The sequence below is a fragment of the Schistocerca nitens genome, chromosome 6 (genome assembly GCF_023898315.1).
Source record: "Schistocerca nitens isolate TAMUIC-IGC-003100 chromosome 6, iqSchNite1.1, whole genome shotgun sequence".
In the NCBI taxonomy this organism is placed as follows: Eukaryota; Metazoa; Arthropoda; class Insecta; order Orthoptera; family Acrididae; genus Schistocerca; species Schistocerca nitens.
The window spans coordinates 314868161-314894539 of record NC_064619.1 but is presented as its reverse complement, the minus strand read 5'-3'; the positions used below and the strand labels follow the sequence as shown (position 1 = coordinate 314894539).

Sequence of the window (26379 nt, the reverse complement as noted above, 5' to 3'; positions counted from 1 at the left end):
AAAGTCAATAAAATTGCTTATCTGCTGTATACTGGATAAAACTCCAGAAAGATAGGTAGACTCCTACAGAAACATGGAATTAATTGTATTTCACTTCCACTAACAAAGATAAAAATTCTCATTTTTAATGTTTATGATGGTCTAATTCTCTAAAAGCCTTGTGAATGTGGCATGCCTTACTTGTGACAGACTTTTAGAACAGTCAAGGATAGGTGCAAGAAACATAAACATCACACAAAACTAAAACAACCAAGCAAATAAACTGTCACCAAGCACTGCCTTGAGTGTTGTAATTAAACAAAACATGAAGAAATCAGTTTTGTGGGGCGAATGTGCAGTACAAGTAAGGAGTGTAACAAAATAGAGAAGTCAGAAAATCTAATAAGCTGGAGCAGAGGTTTCATTTTAAGAAGACATGGGATCCAGCACTCAGTTTATTAAGATCCCATTGGTCACCTCATCAACAAGAGCTGTAAAATGATAGGTGAATGTGCATTTGACAGAATAACAATGTGGTCCTCAAAAAATGAATGAGCAGCAAAAGCTGTAGCAAGGACCAGGAGTCAAATTCAGCTGTAAATAGTGATACAACATCAACACTATTTAATATTGTGGTTGGAGTCCAGGTAGTGAGTATGTGCAACAACACAGCTCAAAGCACCTGAAGAGGACAACTGGGTCAGTCATAGGGCCATATGTAGGATTTGTGGATCATAAGACTGAACCTGATAGACTGGTCCTACCAGGAGAAATTTTGTGACAACTAAATTGGAAAAACTGAATTTTAAAGCATTTTCAGATTAAAAGCATATTATCCAGTATTTAAGATTTATTATTTACTTTTATCAAACTTATTTATAGAGTTTATGATTTAATGAATTTATGATATTAAAAGAATGGAACTTTTTAAGGTATTCTACAAAATTTATTGACATTGCTATGAATAGCCATATATATTTTTAAAGTGCAATAAGTTGAGATTTATGAGGATGCAAAAGTCAGTATTTCAGTTTTGAAAATGTGGTACACTGCCTGATGAAAGAAGTGAGGCACCCACAAGGTGAGGAGGAGATGAAATGAAACTTCATGGGCTGAGAGGTTATGTGACATTATTTCAGTGACTATGAAATTGAGTCACATTTACAAAGAACGTGGCAATTTCAGTTCACTTATCAGTATGACATTGCACCCCATTTGGCCTGGTGAATGCACTGATTTGGTTGGGAAGGGTGTCTTGAAACTGACACTGAGTCAGAATTGACATCCGAGCTGTTACCACACATGTTCTATTGGGGACAGATCTCGAGATCTTGCTGGTCATGGGAGCATCTCAACAACACTTAGACAGTTCATATAACCATGTGTTGTGTGAACGAGCGTTGTGCTGTTGAAAAATGGTAACATAATACAGGCACATGAGAGGTAACACATGCAGGCACAGGGTGTCCATGACATACTATTGCACCATCATAGTTCCCTTCGTCACGACCAACCATGACCTGAAGTCATACTCGATGGCTTTCCATACCACAACACAACGAGTAATACTGTTGTGCCTCCCCAAACAATGGAAGAATGAGAGCTCTCCACAGGTCACTGCTATACTCACTGACGATGGTAGTCCAGGGTAGTGAAGAACTACAATTCATCGCTGCTGAACACAATTTGATGCCATTTATCAACAGGCCATGCACCATGTCTCCATTCCAGCCACAGCAACAATGCAGACATTTGTCTTGTGGTGTTAATGCCTATGCATTCCTAGTCCATCTGCTGCTAGTCTCTGACCAATGGTGCAGGATGACACAGAATGTTGCAGGGAGTCAATTACTTGTTCTCGGATACCAGACACAGCTATGAAGGGATTGCAATGTGCTTCATGCACAATAGGACAGTCCTCCTTTGTGGTGGTCAGATGTGGTCGACTGGAAACTTGACGACAAGTATCCTTGCTTTCACATTCCTATGCAGTCCAACATCAGGATGCTGTCACATCCAAAGGTCAACAGACCTGGATATTGTACAATATGATCAGCTGGCCAACTGCTGGCAGAATTGGAATGATGCCTATTTCCAACTCTGTCACAAGCTGATAACACTGTCTCTAATGTGTCCTTCACAGTGATCGCTCAACATCTGACACTGCTCATGTACCTTACATACACGACCAGGCTGGTAACAACGCTAAACATGAACAACACAAATACAATGTGGTAACCATTCTTCCTGTTGCAGAGAATTGCGACTCTAATCATCTATATACCCATTGGTGGTCTGTACGTGCACAATGTTACATTTACATCCAACATTGACTTCTGGGTGCTTCACTCTTTATCAGCCTGTGTAATATATTAGAACTAGAAGTAAACATGTTTGTTACAAATGCAGGATATCAAACGGAATGTAACAACAAGGCAAAATTTTCTTGTATGAAATTAAAATACAATACTTTGCCACAATATCTTGTTAACAAATAAAATTACATGAAAGTTGCATTGCTCAGCTTCAGTTAGCTCAAGAATCCAGATCTGTTCACAGATTCTGGTGTGGATGAAATGAGGTATGGATTAAATCGACTTTCCAAGAAATCAAACCCACTTCACACTGCCAAAAATGTATAACATTTCTTTTAAAAGTCTTGCCAGATTTCCCCATTGAAGTATTATGCATCTGACTGCTGAGTGCTGGTAATTTGAGATGAGGGAGTGAGGGGTTTGAGAAGTGAATGCTAATTTAATTCATATCAGTTGTCCACTGAAAAAATCAGCTGAATAAGCCCATACAAAATAATTAGGTCTATGTCTTTTGCAAGGGCCCACACTACACCTACTGAAACAAAGACACTTTCAAATTTTTGTGGTGTGGACCCTTGGGCTGCAGTTTAGGTACCATGCATGCAAATGTACCCTGGTCAGTTGTCAAAATATTGTTCAGAAGAATGGAATCATCAGCACAGCTGAACACCTGAAAGCACACTATTAACAATCATGCCGAGAAAACTTGAGAGATCTCTTTTAGGGCGTGTTCACTGTGAGAACCATCTTCCCTACAAGTTGAATACTGTGTACCCAACACGAGCTAGACATGGTCAGAACTATTATAACCAAGATGCCTGTCCACACAGGAAACTGCAAGCACATGAAGTACCCTATTATTGGTGTGCTATATGACATAAGCCTTTGTATTGTCATATCAAAGATTAGGCACTACAGTGTTGCTATGATAGAGTTTTGTGAATGTTGAAGATCCTTTAACTTATGGGCATGAGAGTATTATAATGATAATCAACAAGCTCAAACTTTGTGACAATGTCTCTTTAGTCAGAGCTACACAAAAACTTGCCAAATTACTAGAAAACATGATATGATGCCAAAGAGGAGACAAAAAAGCATAAAAAGTTACAACACTTTCAATGATTTGCAAGTAGCAATTCACAGTGTAGGGCTGGAATATATTAGTAATATTTTATTGTTTTATATTTTATGCAGGGTGTCTCAGAAATATTACAACAACTTAGAGGAGTTGGAGAGGGTTTCTTGTGGAAAAAATTGGGGGTAGGAACCTGTGTCCAGAAATTTCATCCAATGGTGCTACAGAGCATTGAACTTACAGGCACTGGTTCTGGCCTCTGGCCCACACCTTTGACAGTAAATATGATTTTGCACGCTGATTGGCCATAGGCGGAACATCTCGCATTGCTGTTTGCTACTCGCTGATCATAACTGATTGCCGTGATCACCAGTGGTGAAGGTAACCTAGCTTCTGCATAGTCAGGCCTTGACCCCTATGAATGCAATGTTCTGTTGTCTTGGTGGATGACAGTTTAGGACACTTTCCCATCTGCAGTTTATTTTTTTCGTGCGCACCAAAAAACACTGGAGACTTCAGAGGGTTCCAGGTGAAAAATAAACTGGGGATAGAAACCGAAGCCCGAAACCATCACCCACCAAGACAACAGAGCACCACATTCATAGGAGACAAGGCCTTTCTACACAGCATATAGCACTATCTTCTCCGCTGCAATTGAGGCACTCAGTTGCAAATCACTGAATAACAATCGACATTGCGAGATGTCCCATCTACGATCTGTCAGATTACAAAGTCTCCTTTTCTGCCAAAGGGGTGGTCTTGGACAGGCTCTGGCATCTATAACATAAGTACTGTGCAGTGTCATTGGATGACATTTTCAGACATGATTTCCTATCCTCAATTTGTTCCTCAGGACACCTTCTACAATAACCTAAAGTTTGTCACAACATTTCTGGGACACCATTTAGGTGTCTTCTAAAAAAACAACAACTTTTTTCTTTTTAAAAATGTACAATACAGATGTAAAGTAGCCCATAGCTCTTGATGTTTGCTTGAAGTGTGCCAAACCATTACATTGAAAGTACCATGAAGTAAAATTTACAGGAGAAAGAAATAATTTTCCAAAAACTGGAAGGCAAGGAACATCATTGTGAGATAAATAACTTGAAACAATTTTTATCCGATGTAACACCAAAAATTAAAGATATAGTAACTTCTATTTTTACCAAAATGTCGTAAGTACCTATTATTGTGCAAGTCAGAATGTTATAAGTCCAAATGAAGTTGCACTTGAGACTGAGATTAGTGAGTAGAATATAACACATTAAACCATAATCAAACTTGATTGTTGAAAGGAAACACACTATCTTAAAGACAATTAAACAGATTTGTTCATAATAACACTGTAAAGGTATAAGCACTGAATATAAGCAAAGCACCAATTCAAAGTACTTGTTCAAAACTGAATAAGTTTTTTAACACGTAGGTCAATGGTTAGTCAGTAGTTCTTCAAAGAAAGCATCTCATTTTAAGTAAGGAAGCATGGCTTTGACGTCATTCTTCTCCTGTGACAGTGGAATTAGCGTTTCCTCAAATTCATCACTAAGATTTTTAAAGTCATTCATGGGTTTGTCTGTCTGCAAAATGTTGATCAGTGTGCATGGATTCACTTCAGAGTACACTATTTTCATGTCTACTGCACCAGACATCCGTTCTGATACCATTATCATCATCAATTCACTTACATATAGATTTTTTGGTGTTGAAGGCTTTAGAAATACTTCACCAATCGAAAAACTCATTTCTTAGGTCTTTGATCTCTGCAGTGCCTATAATTTCCACTAGTTGTCTTCTTGTCAAAGGATTGGAACACCTTTCAACCTTCTCAGTCTAATTAAAATTTCTGTCTCTTGACGGGCAGGTATGACCAGAAATAAGAAATTTCATTACAATTTCATCTAATCTTCCTTTTGGAACTACAGTTAGAAACATTCCCAAAAGAAATTGGTTTTTATTTTGATCACTACAGTTGTTGCACCATAACACAAGCTTATTTTGTTAGTATTTAGGCCTTTCATGATAAAGTCAAATACAATGTCAGCTACTTCATTAGAACCAAGATCTCCTTCAGATTCATTTCACAGTTTTATGTAGACCCTGTTATCATCTTCTAAATGAGTACCCAAGTTCATACATGCTAGTTTTGTGCTATAATACATTTGTGAATGTGTTAGAGTGGGTATATACATCAGTTGGTGTAAATCAATGAGAGTATGCTGATGCTTATATTAGGATGTTTTGCATTATCCTATCACTCAACATGCAGCTTTGAGAAGCTTCTGCCTGGCATTGATGAAGTTCTAACGATTTCTTAATGACATTTCTAAGCACAGAGTTCTTACTGACTCTTAAATTAGTGCATTTGGAGTTACAAACAGAGCATGTATCTGACTTTGGCTAGGCAAAAGAAAGATTGAATTCCCCGTTGAATATTTCATGAAACCACCGACGAGAAACAGGTCTTTTCTTTGAATCACTGACACAATTTTGTGATGTTTAAAACTGGTTAAAGGTAAATTTTATTGGGATTGTTGCGTCTCAAATAATGACTTTCTCGAGAGAGGCTGGAAGAGATATACTCCTTAATTTGTTTCCTTCCATTGTGCAGCTCTTTTTGATTGACTGCCATGTCATTTGTCACACACATCCATGCTCCCAACATGATTTTTTGCTGAAGGGTTTGTACTCTTCTCTTAGTGACACTGAGGGCTTGACAAAATGTCTTAAGACATATCTGTACTTCACAAGTAGCAGATGTTGGTACCATATACCTCAATATTCTCTGTTTTTGGCTGTCTGCCACTGCTTCATATTTCCAATGTCATCTCCTGATTAAAGCAGCATGAGTATGATCTTTTAAGCATTCTTTTTGATCATTGTATGTCTGCAGGTCATAAATCTTTCAAAACAATGTACTTCTGCAGTCCAGTCAAAGACCTTTGGATGAAAACTGACTCTTGCAAGTCATCTAAAACATGTAAACTCGACCTCTGTAATGATAGTAATTAATATTTTGTACCATAGAATAAAGAAATAATGCATTTTAAAAGCTAAATGCTACACAGAAATGGCAACAAGATATCCATTGTTTTCCATTGTTTTAAAATTATTGTATGAGATGTATCCAAAAGTTATTAGCAGCAACAAAAAGAGCAGTTTGAGGTATGTACCTATTTTGTCCTGTGATTCTGGTGACAATCATTTGTTTGAACACTGATTGCCATGACTAGCCCACAGGTAAGATAATTGCTGATATTTCCAACTGCGGATACTTTTTGGGAATAACTATAACCTCTCAGTGCCAAACAATGTAATTCAAAGTGAACCCATAACTCTCTGCTGCATTTTCACACCACACACTTTACTACTTATTTTTTCCACAGCTCTCTGCTGCATTTTGTTTATGCATATATTTCAAGGACCTTCAGCCAACACCAAACACTCATTTTGTTTAGAAAATGGAGTTGGTATGATGTAACTGATCTTACTAATTTTACGTGATCTTCATTTTGAACATAGGTTATGGCAAAGCTGCTGGCATTTCAGAAGAAGAAGAATCCAGAGAAACCATTTCTTGAAGTTCCAAGGTATGTATTGTGCATCATTTGTGTATTACTGACATTACATAACTGTGCACTGGAAAGATTTGAAACCTGGGAAAATGGAACTATTATATCAATGGATGATTGAGAACATGTTTTGTGAAAAATCATAAGGCATAAAAAATAAAACTGCTTTAGCTTTTATTCCATTAAACATTTCCATTTGACTGAGTTAACACAAGATGTGTACACTCTAATAATTTTTGCGAACAATTAACACAAGATGTGTACACTATAATAATTTTCGTGAGCTTATTCCTGCATACTACTCTCCAGCTGCACTCCATAATATATCATCAGAAAGTCCTATCCAAACATCAGCAGTGGAATTTTTAACATTTGACTATTTCAGAATGACTATTTTCTCTGCAGCAGAGTGTGCATGGATTTGAAATTTCCTGGCAGCTTAAAACTGTTTGCTGGAATGGGACTCCCACCTGATACCTTTGTTTTTCACTAGCAAGTGCTTTACTGACTGAGCTATCCAAGCATGGCTAACAACTTGCCTTCATATTATCACATTTCCTGCCTTCCAGACATCACAGTTCTCCTGCATACATTTTGCAACTAGCACTCATGGAAGAAAGGATACAGGGGAGACATGATGCTGGTACCGCCTTGAAACAAAGACTACTGCATAATTGGTGCAAAACAAAGCAAAAGGCTATAGACAAAGAAATGCTGAAGGAGTTGACTTTCAAGAGGGTAATGTGTGAAGCCTTCAAATACTACTTAGCAGGATATTATTAAAGGATATTTCTCAAAATCCAAATAAATTCTGGTCAAGCGTAGAAGCTGTTAGTGATACCAAAGTTAGTGTCCAGACACTCATGGATGAGGCAAGAACTGAAACTGAGGGTAGCAAAGCAAAAGTAGAAATGCTGAACTCAGCTTCCAAATGTTCCTTTACAAAATGAAAATCCAGGGGTATTACACCAGTTTAGCTCTCACACCCCTGCAGAGATGAGTGGCTTAAATATTTGTGTCAGGAGTGTTGAGAATGTGCTGAAATCACTAAAATTCAGTGTAGCTCTACCAGACATTATACAAAATTTTTGGCCAAGTTAGCTTCTCTTTTAACTGTAGTCTACCATAGATCCCTTGAACAAAAAATTATGCTTAGTAGTTGGAAAAAAAGCACAGGCCACAGCCTTCTACAAAATGGGTAGTGGAAGTGGTCCACAGAATTACCATCCAAAATCATTTATGTGCATTTTTTCCAACTCTTAGAACACATTCTGAGCTCAAACATAATGAGGTGTCTTGAACAGAATGACCTCCATTCCAATCAGCATGGATTCCAAAAAAACACTAATCATGTGAAACCCAACTTGTCCTTTTCTCACATGACATCCTGGCAACCATGAATCCAGACAGTTAGTTAGTGGCAGTGCCACATCTATGCTTCTTATCAAAAGTGCTGTTTTGTGGGAAATAAAGTGGAATTTGTGACTGGATTGAGGATTTTTTGCTAGAGAGGATGCAGCATGTTATTTTGGGTGGATAGTTATTGACAGATGTAGAAGTAACAATGGATGTGCCCCAGGGAAGTGTGTTGGGACCCTTACTGTTCATGTTGTGCATTAGTGATCTTACACACAATACTAATTGTGGTGTCACCGCCAGACACCACACTTGCTAGGTGGTAGCCTTTAAATCGGCCGCGGTCCGCTAGTATACGTCGGACCCGCGTGTCGCCACTGTTAGTAATTGCAGACCGAGCGCCACCACACGGCAGGTCTAGAGAGACTTCCTAGCACTCGCCCCAGTTGTACAGCCGACTTTGTTAGCGATGCTACACTAACAAACTACACTCTCATTTGCCGACACGATAGTTAGCATAGCCTTCAGCTACGTCATTTGCTACGACCTAGCAAGGCGCCATTACCAGTTTGTATTGAGATTGTGATTTATCGTGGGATGCATGTACAGTCAGACCGATGTTCTACAATTATGGATTAAAGTTAAGTATTACAGCAACTGCGTCCGTTTTTCTAAGTTCTAATTTCCTTGTAATGTTCCAGACCTCACGCCAGCCTGCGTGAGCTTAAACGCGTGCCTTTCGGCTACCGGTCATAGTGGATTGGCTGTCTGGCCAGTCCACTACACTAATAGTAACCTCAGGCTTTTTTTGCAGATGTTAAATGTATCTATAATAAAGTACTGTCTGAAAGCAGCTGTACAAATATTCCATCAGACTTTAACATGATTCAGAGTCATGCATGATTGCCTCCATGCTTTAAATGTCCAAAAACATAAAACTATGCACTTCAGAGAATGAAAAAACATAGTATCCTTACTGTGAACAGCTGAAAATGGGAGGAAACTAAAGCCATAATTTTTCCTCATGGGAATGCAGCTCTACTTTATGGTTAAATGATGAGGGTAACTTCTTGGGTAAAACATTTTGGAGGTAAAATAGTCCTGCATTCAGATCTGCAGGCAGGGACTACTCAGGCAGATGTTGTCATCAGGGGAAACAAAATTGGCACTCTACAGGTAAGAGTATGGAATGTTAGATCACATAATTGGTTAGGTAGGTTAGAAAATTTTAGAAGGGAAATGGATAGGTTGAATGTAGATATAATGAGCATTAGTGAAGTTGTGTGGCAGGAGGAACAGGAATTTTGGTCAGGTAAATACAGGATTATAAATAAGAAATCAAGTAGGAGTAATGCAGAAGTAAGTTAGATAACGTATAAGAAAACAGGAATGTGGGTAAGTCACTGTGAACAACACATTGAACACATCATCATAAGCAAGATAGACACTACGCCCACACTCACACTGTAGTACATTCAACTATTTCAGAAGCAGAGTTGAGGGGCACAAAACGAAAGCAGTGGTTGATAAGGGAGTGAGACAGGGTTGTAGCCTATCCCCATTGTTATTCAATTGATACATTGAGCAAGCAGTTAAGAAACCAAAGAAAAATTTGGAGTAGGAATTTAAGTTGAGGGAGAAGAAATAAAAACTTTGAGGTTTGCCAATGACTTTGAAATTCTGTCAGAGACAGCAAAGGAGTTGGAACAACAGCTGCAAAGGATGGACAGCGTCTTGAAAGGAGCGTATAAGATGAACGTACACTAAAGCAAAACACTAATAATGGAATGTAATCAAATTAAATCAGGTGATGATGATTGAATTAGATTACGAAATGAGACTCTAAAAGTAGTAGATGAGTTTTGTTATTTAGCCAGCAAAATAACTGATGATGGTCAAAGTAGAGAGGATATAAAATATAGACTGACAGTGGCAAGAAAAGCATTTCTGATGAAGAAAAATTTGTTTACATTGATTATGGAGTCAAGTGTTAGAAAGTCTTTTCTGAAGGTATTTGTATTGAGTGTAGACAGGTATGGAAATGAAACATGGATGATAAACAGTCCACACAAGAAAAGAACAGAGGATTTTGAAATTTGGTGCTACAGTATAATTTCTAAGATAGATGGGTAGATCGCATAATGAGGAGGTACTGAATGGAACTCGGGAGACAAGAAATCTGTGGCACAACTTGACTAAAAGAAGGGATCGGTTGATAGGGCACATTCTGAGAAGGATCACCAATTTAGTATTTGGGGGGAAATGTTGGAAAGTAAAAATCATAAAGGGAGACCAGGAGATAAATACAGTACCGTATTTACTCGAATCTAAGCCACACTCGATTCTAAGCCGCACCTGAAAAATGAGACTCAAAATCAAGGAAAAAAAATTTTCCCGAATCTAAGCTGCACCTGAAATTTGAGACTCTAAATTCAAGAGGAGAGAAAAGTTTTAGGCCGCATCTCCAAATCGAAACAAAGTTGGTCCATTGTAATATGAGACACAATTTAGGTTGAATGAATGAGGATACAGCTACAGTAGTTTGGTTCGAGTTGTAACCTTAGCAGTTAAGCTTTACTAGGTAGCCATTGCTATGCGTCAGGCGCTCCGTCCGTATTTGTATGGGTACCCTTCCTTTTTCACTTGCTTCGTCTGGTTTGCATTGATTGCTTACTTTTCTTTGATCTGATGAGCGCCGTTTTCTTTGTTATAGGTGTTTACGTCACTCTAAGCTGAAAATGCATTACTGTACTGTGTCATGCATTGTTTGTCGCATTCTGATAGTGCGTGTTTACAGCCTGTCACGGCTCGCGGCATGGCTTGCTTTTGTGCGCACTACCGCCGTTTACAATTTTAAAAAAAGAGAGGAATCGTCTCATTAGCGAGACAATGGCAAGAGACTGCAATTTGTTGTTACTTACACTGCTGCTTTCTTTGATAATGATCAACAAGAACCAAATAATACACTGCGTATGATAGAAAATGTTCTGAACGAGGGTTTAGCGAAAATTTTTCTCCGTTTGAAAATCTTTGCAGACACCTCTCTATTCATTACATTCTGCACAGAAATTAGAGTCATCTTAGATTTATAAATCTAGTCAATTGCTGTGCTTCATTTCTGACTGTATCACTATTAGGCATAAGAATAATACGAATATAAACATGACATGATATGTATATTCTTCCACGTTTGCTGTTGTCTCACTCTAGTTTCGTAGTTTATTAGGCAGACAGGATTTAAATGAGAGAGCAGCAAACATATAACAATACATGGCAAAATGTTTATATTCTTATGGTGAAGAAAATACTGCATGTGATTCACAATTCATAGAAGTTCCTATTAGCAACCATCTCTTCTCACAGGTAGGAAAAAATTCAGAACGTAGAGTTGGCTATATTGACAAACATCCCAAACAGTCTTGCCAGTCGGATTTTCATAGTACATTGAAATGCTGCTACATTCGAAGATGAACAATACGGAATTTGTATTTACTTCGTTGGATAATGTATGAAAGTGCAGTGGTCGAAACATGGGGCGGAGAAAAAAAGCTCTTTTTTTTTTTTTTTTTTTAAATTATTTACTGACGCCGAGTATTTAGTGCCAGTATTTATCTTTGTGCCTACAAAGCATGCCTGTGTAGCGCTACATATTTTCGACGGCATAAGTTAGTTGTGGCGGCACCCACCAACATTTTTCAGAACTTCCGCTTGCTTTGCTCTCGATTCTAAGCCGCAGGCAGTTTTTTGGATTACAAAAACTGGAAAAAAAGTGCGGCTTAGATTCGAGTAAATACGGTAAACAGATTCAGAAGGATATAGGTTGTAGTAGTTATTCAGAGATGAAGAGGCATACACAAAATAGAGTACCATGAAGAGCTGGGTCAAGCCAGTCTTCAGACTGAAGACAACAACAACAACAACAACAGTATCCTATGACTACAGTATCAGTGACTCACACCTGAAATCAGTCAACTCCTACAAATAACTAGATATGAGACATCGTAGAGCTTTGAAATTGAACGCTCACATAGACTCAGCTCTAGGTAAAGCAGGTGGCAGACTTTGATTTATTGGTAGAATTCTATGGAAATTCAATCAGTCTCTAAAGGAGAGTGCTTACAAATCACTTGTATGATGCATCCTAGAATACTGCTCAAGTGTGTGGGACCCATTCCAAATAGGACTAGCAGGGGATATTTAATGTATATGAGGAACGATGGCACAAATTGTTGAAGGTGTCACAAAGTGACAGAGTCTCATAGAGATGCTGAAAGAATTGAATTAGCAGACACTTGAAAACAGTCACAAACTATCCCGAAAAAGACTACATACAAAGCTTCAAGACCCAGCTGTAAATGATGGCTGTAGGAATATGCTACAACCCCCAACATATTGCTCCAGTAGGGATCATGAAAACAAAATTAGATTAATTACAACACACACTTCATTTTAACAGTCATTTTTCCCTTGCTCCATACATAAATGGAATGGAAAGAAGTGGTAATATGTGATACAATGGGAAGTACAGTCTGCCGTGCACTTTGCAGTGGTTTGCAGAGTATAAATGTAGATGTAGAATTCAATTGAACTGAAGAAAAGAGGAAAATATAAAAATTCAGGAAGTGAAGCAGGCAAAAGGGAAAATATACTTCTAAAAAACTAGATTGACAGGAAGCGCAAAATGGGAAAGTGGATATGGCTCAAGGAGAGATGTAGAGCTGTCTGTAGAAACTTTTGGGGAAAGAGAAACAGCCTTATGAATATTAAGAACTCTACATCTACATCTACATGACTACTCTGAAATTAACATTGAAGTGGTTGGCAGAGCATTCATAGGACAACTTTCAGACTCTTTCGCATTTGTTCCACTCTTGAATAGCACGTTGGAAAAATGAAGAGCTAAATCTTTCCATGCAAGCTCTGAGTTCTCTTATTTATTGTGATGTCCATTCCTCCCTATGTAGGTGCCAATCAAAAAAATATTTTCTTATTCAGAGGAGAAAGCTGGCAATTGAAATGTCATGAAAAGATCTCGCCCAATGAAGAATGTCTTTGTTTTAATGATTGCCACCCTAATCTTCTGCCATTAAAACTCAGATGGAAAGCTAGTACTGAACAAAGAAAGGAATATACAGGCAATGAACATCAAGACAATATTATGCCAAGAGAAGAGGAAATAGATTGTGGCGTAGAGCACCATAAATATCGATATTTGTAGAGTGCTTAAGTGTGTTATCTTTGAGGAGAGGGCTTCGGGCAGGATGTTGGACGCTAACGGCAGTTAGCCTCCGGACTTGTATCTGTGTAGAAGCTAAGTGTGAATAAATCTGTATCTGAGAGAATTCTAGTTGTTTACCTACAACTATTCTATATTCCCTCACTGGTGACCCCGTTTTTTGTGTAATACGCGTCCGAGTTACCGCCCGAAGGTTATTTACGCGCCTACCGCGTCGGGTTTCTCTGCGATCGCGAGGGCCTTTGTTCAGCTCCAGACAATGGCCTTTCAGCACTCACCGCCACCCGGATTTCAGCAACATCTCTCCAGCACTCCTGCCGTCGTAGTGGACATGCCGCAAGAATCTTCGGAATCCTTCAGCCAGAACATGCAGTGGAATTCATCGAGTGCCACCAGTTTCTTCCAACCGCCAACGGTCGTGGACTCTGGCTTTGTTAGCCTAGACCTTCCCACGTGTTCTCCACAGAGTGTTGGTCAGAACATTCCTACTCCTGTGTCGAATGCACAATTCAATACAGTTCATGGCGTTGAGCGAGGTTTTGCTACTTTGGAAAATCCAGTAGTAAATTCAAACTCGAATCAGTTCTCGCCCCGTGTGTATCCTTCCGCACCGGCTAGTCTGCCGCAGGATTTTTTATGGCAGGAACCAACGGCTTGTGATCAGTGAGCACATAGAAATCTTGTCCCTCAACATCAGTTCTGAATTGTCTTATGGCGTCGTAAACTGCAAGTAATTCTCTGTCGAATGCTGAGTATTTCTTCTGCGCAGTGTTTAGCTTTTTTGAGAAAAACTGCAGGGTGGCCGTAACATCGTTGTATGTCTGACTCAGTACTGCGCCGATAGCATTGTCACTATTGCTCACCCACGTGCGGACGCCACAATGTTTATCACTACTGATGCTAGTGACAATGCTATCGGCGCAGTACTGAGTCAGACATACAACGATGTTACGACCCCCCCCCCTGCAGTTTTTCTCAAAAAAGCTAAACAACACGCAGAAGAAATACTCAGCATTCGACAGAGAATTACTTGCAGTTTACGAGGCCATAAGACACTTCAGAACTGATGTTGAGGGACGAGATTTCTATGTGCTCCCTGATCACAAGCCGTTGGTTCCAGCCATAAAAAATCCTGCGGCTGATCCGCCCCCACGACGCTTTCGTCACATTGATTACATCTTGCAATTTACAAATGGCATTCGCTACATCCGAGGAGCGGACAATGTAGTCGCTGATTTTTCTCTCGCGTGTTGGTGCTGTCACAACCTTAATTGACTTAACGGACCTACCTCGGTTGCAATCGGCAGACCCCGATACCATGCAGTTAATTTTGGACCACAGCTCCTCTCTCCAACCGGTACGCTCTACTTTCCCTGGCATATCTGACTTAGTGTGGTGTGATGAATCGACTGGTACATTACGGCCATTCATTCCTAAGCCCCTTCAATGCCAGGTCTTTGACAAACTACACACATTAGCACACCCCAGTGTCAAAGCTTCCACCCGTCTGGTAGCTGAACGGTTTGTCTGGAGAGACATGCGCCACGACTGTCAGTCTTGGGCAAGGGCATGCATGTTGTGTCAACAGAACAAAGTTTCCAGGCACACTTCCCCACCCCTTGGCTGTTTTTCCCAACCACCAGGCCGGTTTCACCATGTTCATGTTGACCTCGTAGGCCCTTTGCCCCCCTCCGAGGGTTTCCGTTACTTGTTTACAGCTATTGACAGGATGACTCGGTGGGCTGAGGCTGTGCCTATTCCAAACATTACCTCTGAGACAGTAAGTCGAGCATTCTTAGATTCGTGGATCTCTAGATTTGGCTCACCTGTTTACCTCACCACTGACCAGCGGCGACAATTCGAGTCTTCAGTTTTCTCTGACTTATGTAAAATGTGTGGTATTGTCAAAATTCATACTTCTGCATACCACCCCCAAAGCAATGGGCTTGTCGAGCGATGGCATCACACCTTAAAGTCTGCCCTGCGTTGCCATGACTCACTATGGACACAGGCACTGCCCTTTGTGCTTCTTGGCCTTCATGCGACTTTCAAGGAAGACCTCAAGGGTTCCGTAGCTGAGTTTGTGTATGGCCAACTTCTGGTTTTGCCTGGAGAATTAGTCACTCCCACCCCACTTCCACGGCCCTCTGAACTCCCTTCACTTCTCGAGTGGGTGCACTTGCACTGCAGCAAAATTCAGCCGCCACCTCCGGCTGCTCATACACCTCCGCACGTGTACGTACCGCGCACACTAGACTCTTGTGAGTATGTGTTTCTCAGAGACGACTCAGTCAAAGCCCCACTTCAGTCGCCCTACACAGGTCCTTACAAGGTCGTCAAACGCTCTGAGAATAACATGGATCTCCTCATAAAAGACTCTGTAACCACGGTCTCACTCAACCGAGTGAAACCAGCTTTCATTGAGCCTCAGGTGAACCTCCCTGATTCTGCCCCTATTTCTCCCACTCCTGCTTCGAGCGGCCATCCATCTTCCCATACCATGCATTCGGGTATTGATTCTCCACAGCGTGCTTCTCTGCCGAGCACTGCTCCTTCTCCGCATTCATCTAATTCGAGTGGCCAATCTTTTCGGGGCTTCACTCCTCACAGCCCTCGCAGTCGAACTGCCAACCACTCAGATTCTACCATTGTGTTACCATCTTCGTGTGACAGCTCTTTGTCACGCCGTTCAATCCACGCTGGCTCCTTGTTGCCTTCGGTCACGCTCCCTCGTCTGTCAGCTGGTCGCCCGAGGTTGCCTCCTGTGCAGTCCAGTGCACCTGCCACCCCCCTCTTAGCAGATGCTTCCCCCTGCCATGGCTTTCCCACACCTCCCTGCCTCCCTACCATTGCTCGTACAGGTGCCACCCAAGAATTCACAACACATGTGCACCCTGATGACATACATAAATTATCTGTTGTCGTAGATGGCGATACGGTGTGTGTGGTACTCGTGTGTAACAATATTGAGGGAGGAAGTGCAGAATCTCATGTGGTGTGCCGCTTTAAATTGAGCAGAAGTGCTGCGTGTGGCAATTTGCATGCCTTTGTTAGGCCTTCTGGCAAGGTGATTCTCTGCCTGCCGGCTGACGAAGTGCTACACCTCCACTCCAGGACGGGACATCGTCTTCAGCCGCCGGCGTCGCTTGCAGACTTTGCCGTCGACGTACTGGGTTTCACCCCCCGGTCTCCTACCAGTCGACCGCTTCCGCCTGACGCAGAAACTGTACGTTACCTTCTTAACTTCTCACCCCCCCCCCCCCCACATACTCCATACACGCATCGGGGGTTGGGGGGGGGGGGGGGCTATGTGACGTTGAGCGCCATAAATATTGATATTTGTAGAGTGCGTAAGCGTACTATCTTTGAGGAGAGGGCTTTGGGCAGGATGTTGGACGCTAACGGCAGTTAGCCTCCGGACTTGTATCTGTGTAGAAGCTAAGTGTGACTAAATCTGTATCTGAGAGAATTCTAGTTGTTTACCTACAACTATTCTATATTCCCTCAAGATGAATATAAGATGGCAGATGTGATACTGTCTGAAGATTTTGACTGGTCATTGAGTACCAAGTGGGCAAACAGACAATGCCCAGTAGAAATCTTTATATAACATATGAGACAATGAATTTAGTTGACAAGAGGAGAAAATACAAAAATGCAGCTGTCAAAGGGGAATGCAGACATAAAAAAATGAGATTGATAGGAAGTCCAAGAAGGAAAAGTAGTAAGGCTAGAAAAGAAATGCAAGGCTGTAGAAACATACATGTCTATAAATCTGTCAAGAAAATATAAGAGAAAGCTAAAAGATGGAATATAAAGAATAGCTATACAAGGGAAACAAACCTGAAGACAACATTATAGAAAGGGAAGAGGAAGTTAATCACAATGAGCTGGGACATATGATACCGCAAAAAGAATTTGAGAGTGCACTAAAGACCTAAGTTGAAACAACACACTTGGAGTAGACAACACTCTGCTATATTCATGAGTAACTTGCTATCAGTGCATGCATCAGAACTCAGGAGAGAAACAGCTAAAGCCACAAGGTGGAAAGCCCACCGGTGGAAGAGAAATACAACACCAAGAGATAATAAGCTAAACATGGCTGTCTGATGGTGGACAGGACACAGACAAGGACAAGAGCAAAGCAACCTATGTAACCAATGAAGTGCCAAGCAGAAACTTTTGCCACAATGATGTGAACAGGCCAAGACCAAAGAACGATACAATCTGAATTGTGACCAGAGAGAAAGGCAAAGTGCCAAATGGGGTTTGTATTGTATTGTATTGTATTTTTATTGATCCAGGAAATGATAGTATTGTACAGCTGTACATATGATATTGGACAGGTCAAGAGAGCTATTTACAAGTAATTTTTACAAATTGGTTTTTACATTATTTTGTAGCAAGGAAATTATCTATCTTAAACAAAACAGTTTTGAAATGAGGAAGTTAGCTATCTTTAACAAAACAGTAAATACAAATGTTGTATGGTAAAATATAAACAGCCAATACAAATTTAATAGTAAAGTAGTCCAGTGTATTTCATAGACATGCACAGTATATAATAATCCAGTATATTTCATAGACATACACAGTATATAATTTTCAGACCTAATTGAACATTTATCATATTGTTTACATTTTTAACCCCTTTCAAAAAAATGATCCAATAGTGTGTAATACAGTGATGACAGCAACTGACAATATCACACATGAGTACAGAGCTGAATGATGGTTCAATGGGCAGCCGTATTTATGTCAATCACAAGGAACACTGTTGGCTGGCATATTCACATGGTGAGATGAGTGGCACATTCACTATGTGAGTGCAGTGCTACAGCTGGCCTGTGCCCTCTACAACCATTTAGATCCAGTACCTCCTGTGAGCATTCAACTTCCACTGAGCTGGATACCAGACATTCTGTTGGGAGTTATTGAGTTCCTTAGGAGAACATACCATGACAATAATATTCCACCTGGCGCAGAAGATGTATGAGGCAGGTAAAGTACCAATTCAAAAAAAGGCAGGTGCTGACAGGTGTGAATATTACCAAACTATCGGTTTGACAAGTCATGGTTGCAAAATACTGACACACATTATTTATAGAAGAATGGGAATACTGGTAGTAGCCAACCTCATGGAAGTTCAGTTTGGGTCCTGGAGTAATTTAAGAAATGTGAGCAGTACTGACCCTATGACTTATCGTAGAAGATAGATTGAAGAAAGGCAAGCTTACATTTATAAAATTTGTAGTAGATTTATAGAAAGCCATAAAACATAATTTGCAATTCTGATAGTAGCTGGGATAAAATACAGGATGCAGAAGGTTATTTATGATTTATACACAAGTCACACTGGAAATGTAAGAGTCAAAGAACATGAAATTCATGCAGTAGTTGAGAAATGAGTGAGACAGCATTGTAGCCTATCCCTGGTGGAGCTCTATCTCTACAATGATGAAACAGCTGAGCACCCAAGGCTGCTTCACACAAGGCTAGTAATGTAGTCAAGCAGCAAGTGATTTAGTAGCTCTACTTGAGAGCTAACAGCAAATAAGTAAGTCTGCATTCACACTTGATTTAACTGGCAGTCAATTGTTAGCTATTATTGAGGCATGCACTGCAACATGATTTTCTGAGCGATAGCTAACAAAGCTGTACATCTTGCAGCAATGATTATACTGGAAGAGGTGGAAGAAGAGATCGAAACTGTGAGGAACAAAAAGAAAAATTGGGTACAAAAATGGATCTCCCAAAGAGATTTGCAAGGAGCATCCAATGTACTTCTGAAATAGGTACCAAGAACTTCAGCCCATTGTGGATCACACAACTCCCATGCTATTTGGGAACATTATGCTGCCTAAATAGTAGGGGAATGATTGATTTATTGGCAGATGTGTGATTTTCTAGAAGACAGCTTTTGGACAATTTCAGTGGCTGTTGAAGTGGGTTTCAAACTTCTTATATACTTATTTTGAAGCATAAACGATAAACGTGTCTTAAATACTGGCTTACCAAATTGCTTTCACTTTGTATAGTTTCCATATTCAAGTTCCTGGGACATTCATCCAGTATCTTAAACCATTTAATCTTTGGTACGTACACTGTGTCCACACCTCTCCCTGGTGAATTTGATCCTTAATTTTCTTCTGTTCTTGGAAGTAGGTGAATCTGTTAGGAATACGCAATGTGATAATTTTAATACTGCACAGTTAATGGTACAGTGTAGATCAAATGCTTATTGTAGTACAATGTTCAGAATCTAAAAATAAAGAATAAATACTGATTAGGTGCTTTTTATTTTCTTTTTAATCTGCTTTTCCTGAAAGCTGTGGGTTTTCATCATATTTTCCCACTCTTTGATACTGGTTACCTTGAGTGCTTTATTTTTGTATAGTGTGCATCCCACAAGCACTCCTGTTCTACATAAAGATAAACAAGCTTAACTGTTGTATCATCACAACAGCATCCCATTTTTCTGACTTCCAAGAAACAGATGACGGAAAACAGAGAGCAGAATGATGATGGACAATATTGCATACTACTAAACAAATGGTGTTCACACATGTCCAGTGGTGTGCCAATTGTAAGTGAGCTGGTGGAGGGGGAGGGGCTACTTAATGGGCCATTATTCGACATAATACATTGGGCTGATTAAACTGTTTTACTTATTAACTTTACTAAACAACACTTCAGACACTTTTAGTTACTAACTTACAACTTGATTAGATTACTGGCCTGTTGTGAACCAGCCTAAAGGAGATATGGAAGGGAAATTACAGTTCAGGGAGAAGAAATTAATAGTATGAGGTTTGCTAATGACATTGGAATTCTGTCAGCTATGCAAATGGCTTGAAGAACAGTTTAACAGAATGGATAGTGTATTTAAAAGAGGTTATGAAATTAACATTAATAAAAATGAAACAAGGGTAATGGAATGTAGTTAAATTAAATCAGATGATGTTGCTGGAATTATATTAGTAAATGAGGCACTAACAGTAGTAGATATGTTTTGCTCTTCTGGTAGAAAAATAACTGTCAGTGGCTATCTGAAAACAGAAATTTGTTAATGTTGAATATAAATTTAAGTGTTACAGAGAGTTCTCTGTTGGCAATGTGCATGGAATACAGCTCTGTATGGAAGTGAAACATAGATGTTAACCGAGCGAGGTGGCGCAGTGGTTAGCACACTGGACTCGCATTCGGAAGGACGATGGTTCAATCCCGCGTCCGGCCATCCTGATTTAGGTTTTCCGTGATTTCCCTATATCACGTCAGGCAAATGCCGGGCTGGTTCCTTTGAAAGGGCGCGGCCGATTTCCTTCCCCATCCTTCCCTAACCCGAGCTTCTGCTCCGTCTCTAATGACCTCGTTGTCGATGGGACGTTAAACACTAATCTCCTCCTCCTCCTCCATAGATGATAAACAGTGAAGACATGAAGAGAACTGAAGCTTTTAAAATGTTGGACTACAGAGGAATGTTGAAGGTTAGATGAATAGATCAGATAATTAATGAATGAAATTGGGGAGAAGTGAAATTTGTGGCACAACTTACTAAAGGAAGGGATTGGTTAATAGGATACACTGTCAACACATCAAGGAATAGTGTGTTTGATAATGGATGGAAGTATCACAGGCTGAAATGTATTTAGGTTGCAGTAATTATGCAGAAATAAAGAGGTTTGCACAGGATGGACTAGCATGGAAAATTTCTAATTTATGTTATAATTCACTTTGACAAAAAAATTAAAATTTACAAAAATTATTTTTGTTGCTGACATCTTTTCTCAGTATGCTGGGAAAAAATAAGAGAAAAATGTTAGATTGATCATTAATTTAAGTGGAACTTCATAAAAATTTCATTTTTCTTATCTTCTGTTGGTTGTCCTTTAGTACTTATTCTTGTTCTTGGCACAGATTTGCAAAATTGATTACTGGGTTCAATCAAAATCAGAAATTTTGTTTTCTCACAACATACATGGATAAATAAGTATAATTTTATGTATAGTATTAAATTAAATGTTACAGGTTACTTGTGTGATGTTCCATATTTTATTAATATTTGCCTCTGTTGCATCCAAATGACACTAGATTCATAATACAACTCACTACACAAACATGCTTGACGTAGTACAACTCCTGCCTTAAAGACGTTTCATCGAAAATAGTAACCATAACATTAACTAACAAAAATAGTTCATTCACACTGTACATTCTTTTTGATATTTTGTAAATATTTCAGTAATCAACAACAACAACAATACTACTGAGAATAATAATAAAATAACAATAATAATTGGAAACGTAAGAAATGAAAATTAAAAAATATATAATAAAAAAAAATTACAAAATCTGTACAATATTCTCTAACCAAACTCAGGTGCAGATGTAATTTCCATGTGTATCTCATACTGATACAAGTGTGCACTTGATTTAAAATCATGTAAGTTATAAATAAAAATATAAAAAATAATTGTATGTGAAGTTTTATTGGACTGTGTTGTATTGTGTTCTTCAGTAGAGAATGAGAGTGTAGCATTGACCAGTTCTATTATATGCTGCATCAAATTAGTCTTCAGGATGAAAATCAAAGTAACAATAATTTCTGTAGGGTATAGGTTTTTGAGCCTAATGGCATTTTGAGCAAATATCACACATGTTTGTTGTTAATTGTTAGCAAGTGTGTTGTGTCTGCCACTATGAGGAAGTAGTTATTGATATTTGAGGGTGCTGTAATTTCTGGTAGATGTTAGTGTCACTATAATAGTCAGAAATAGTTTGTAAATGCTTTCTTTTCTTACTCATCCCATTTCTCTGGAGCATCTCCTTTTGTATGTGCAAGTCAGAGAATAGACGAGTGCTGATTGTCATCCACAGCATCGTCTCTAAGAAGGAAGGTTTGTTATTCTGTAAGATTGTGAATAACTAAAGATGATACTTCAGATACATTATCACAAAACATAATTTCCAGTAACATTCATACTTATTTCTTTGGGGTGATGTACAGATGTTGCATGAAAGTCCTGTAGTTGCCCCTACAAAACTGATAAACAGAGCGTACAGCTATTGATGCCAGATTTTGTAATGAATACCAATAACATATTTATATTCTCTTCTGTATAGTCGCACTTGTTGTATGTGATCAAATTCAAGATAATAATTTGTGTTTGTTTGATGCCAGAATCACAGTAGATATTCATATCACATGCATTACTTTGTTAATGATTTATTATATTTTTTACATTATATTTTGTATTTTAGGTGTTTCAAGGCTGTTGCAGATGGTGAAAATGATTTCATTGTGATGGAGGATGTAAGCCCAACTGGGTTCAAATCAGCTTCTCGAACAGAATGTCTTGATTTTGAACACTGTGCCAGTGTTTTGAGATGTTTGGGAAGATTTCATGGCCTGTCATTGGCAATGAAAGACCAGGAGCCAGAAGAATTTAAAAAAGCTGCCAGTTGTTTAAAGGTTTGTAGACACTACGAAGCTTGTGAATCAGTCAGTCCTGCCAATCTTACTTTGTCCATTTTTGCACTTGTGGGTAAAAATTGTAAATATCAGTTTCATAATTGTTGACTGTTAATACAGTGCACAGAAGTGATTTCTAACAACTACTTCTCTGTGAAAATGTGTGTTTTGAATTATTCCACTTCCCCAAAGGTTCTCTCTCCTTCATGATGAATTCTTTGAACAAATGAATAATTATTTGTATTAATGACATGGTACTTGAAAATATTGAGTGAAATTTTTAAAAAATGTTAGAGGTAGATAGCCACATAGCCAATAGCCGTTCCATAATTCTCACTGATGTGTTTGTAGACAGGCATGCGGTGGCGGCGTTGACGATACACACGTCGACGAGGCATAGTGCTTCAATGCTGTTGCAGATAGAGCTCACAGCAGAATGATTCCGCTGGGCTGCACTGCCCGCTTATATAGGGAATGAGTGACCTTCGTTACGTCACGCGCTGATAACAGACTTAGACTTTGCAGGCACCAGCGAGAAAGCGTTATCCCGGACGCGCATACTAGGTTGTTCTAGTGTATGCGCGTCCGCTGGTGTGCCGGCCTGGCGCCGAGCCAAGCTAGTTGCGTAACCAGCCGGCTAGGCGCTCAGCGGGCAGTGCGGCACTATGCTTTGTTAATTTTTTTAATCTGTTACATCACAGATCACTGCAGTTAGCGCCATTGGGCTTGGATAGCACTTGGATGGGTGGTCACCTGGGTCTATCGAGTGCAGTTGACAACCAGGTGCACTCAGCCCTTGTGAGGACAATTGAGGAGTTACTTGACTGAGAAGTAGTGGCTCTGGTCACGAAAACTGACTATGGCTGGATGATTGGTGTGCTGACCAAATGCCCCTCCACACCTGCCTGAAGTGATGCCTGTCGGCTGAGGATGACTCAGCAGTCGGTCAGTACCACTGAGCCTTTCGAGGCCTGTTTGGACAGAGTTTAGTTTTAGTTTTTAGATAGCCACACAAACAAAATTTTGAGCACTATTTACGCAGTGTGGGATTTAATGAGATAGTGCGTGACTGTGTTTAAGCATATGTGTGTGAATCGGCAAGATGTACAGAGGACTATATACATAAAGATAAATGACAGGCATGCTTAAAACAAAGTGTGAAGTTGGTTGAAGTGAAGCAATGAGAGAATTCTTTCAAAGTACATATTTAAACAGTACTTATGTTTTATATGAAGAAGTGAACATTTGCGCATGGAAACTCTTGGATGTCATAGAAATTCTGAAAAGTAACTTCAGAGGCTATTCTTACAGTATTCTGGCTTTGACTCCAGAATTTAAGGAAGTAGCAAGCTGGTTGCAAAGTGCAAGAAACATTAGTAACACTTGTAAAGGCATTTCACTAGCAGAATTAAGAAAAATAATTTACTGTTGGCTACTTGGAAAAAATTCTACCCTCCCTGAACTACAAGCTGCAAGAACTTCTTAAATTAAGATGTTCTACTAATGTGAGCCTGACATACAGCAACCGACAACATCTTTCTTCTACACTGACATGACAGAAGTCATGGGATAGCGATATGAATATATATGGATGGTGGCAGTATCGCACACAGAAGGTATAAAAGGGCAATGTATTGGTGGAGCTGTCATTTGTACTCAGGTGATTCATGTGAAAATGTTTCAAACGTATTTATGGCCTTGTGATGGGAATTAACAGACTTTGAGCATGGAAAGGTAGATGGAGCTAGACACATGGGACATTCCATTTTAAAAATTGTTAGGGAATTAAATATTCCAAGACCCACAATGTCAAGTGTATGCTGAGAATACCAGATTTTAGGCATTACCTCTCACCACTGACAACACAATGACAGACAGCCTTCACTTAATGACTGAGAGTAGCAGTGCTTGCAAAGAGCTGTCAATGCTAACAGACAAGCAGAATGTGGGATGTATGATGAACTTATCTGACAGGACAGGTGGCTAAATTTGGCATAAAATGGTTATGGAAAAAGACGATCAATGCGAGTGCCTTTGCTGACAGCATGACATCATCTGCAGCACCTCTCCTGGGCTCATGACTGTATTATTTGGATCTTAGATCAATGGAAAACTGTGACCTTGTGAGATGAGTCCCAATTGCAGTTGGTAAGAGCTGACTGTATGGTTCAAGTGTGGCACAGACCCCACAAAGCCATGGACCTAGGTTTTCAACAATGTGGTTCCATAATGGTGTGGGCTGCGTTTACGTAGAATGGACTGTTTCTTCTAGTCCAAATTAATCGATCATTGAGTGGAAATGATTATGTTTGGCTACTTGGAGACCATTTGCAGCCATTTCATAATGTGCCCTGTCGCCAGGCTACAATTGTTCGCAATTGGTTTGAAGAACATTCTGGATAATTTGAGTGAAAGATTTGGCGACCCAGATCACCTGATGTGAATCAAATCGAACTTTTATGGGATGTAATTGAGATGTCAGTTCATGATCAAAATCCTGCACCAGCAACACTTTTGGAATTACAGATGGCTATAGAGGCAGCTTGGCTCAATATCTCTGCAAGGGGCATCAAACAACTTGTTGAGTCCATGCCACGTCAAGTTGTTGGACTATGCTGGGCAAAAGGAGGTCCGGCATGATATTAGGAGATATACTGTGACCTCTGTCACCTCAATGTGTAGAAAGAGTGTGACTATTACCTTTACAAGATATGTACATTGAATTATTTTCTTTGACAGTTTTTTGTTGTCTGAAGAGCCCCCAGGGAAGTTACGAACAATAAAATTGAAACATTATGTTTTTGTGGGGGGAGAAGAAAGCTCAACAGCCGTGAAGGTTTTATTTGGTATTTCGACTATAAAACTTGTAATATTTCTCTAAGGGAAATTAATTTTATACCATTGTGCCATATTTGTGTAGAATTTATGTGTATTCAGTAATCAGATTTAAAGAAAGAGAAACAAGTTATACGCATTAAAGGAGAGGCATACATTTTTCTCCAGAAGTATTATTTTTCAGAACTTGACTTTTATCATAGGTGTGCATTATTATTACACACGTTACAGGCCTTTTATCAGACCATATGAAACATTCATGACTACTTGTTCCTCCTGTTCTTCCAGCACTCCCTCATTCATTCATTCACTAAAGGCTCTCTTCCTTTCTTCCATCCACTTTGGCCTTTGGGTTTTAGGTTCTGTTTTCTCTGACATCACTTTCCACTTGTACACCTTGTGTCTATAGATGCCTTTGTCCATGACATCCGCTGAATCTGTCTGAGCTCTTTCCAGATCAGTTTTGACTTGTGTCATCCAGGGTGTAGTGGTCTTGGGTCTCTGGATGTACCTGAGGATTCTGTTGATGAATCTGGTCT

At 39.6% G+C, this 26379-nt stretch overlaps 1 protein-coding gene across 2 annotated transcripts in view; it reads left to right on the top strand.

Moving 5' to 3' along the window:
- LOC126262811 (uncharacterized) overlaps positions 1-26379 on the top strand; it is a 124760-nt gene that overhangs the window by 65875 nt on the left and 32506 nt on the right. For both annotated transcript variants that reach the window (XM_049959655.1, XM_049959656.1), the window contains exons 3-4: positions 6889-6956; positions 22795-23005. In XM_049959655.1, the coding sequence (XP_049815612.1) occupies positions 6889-6956; positions 22795-23005 (279 nt within the window). The remainder of the gene's footprint in view (positions 1-6888; positions 6957-22794; positions 23006-26379) is intronic.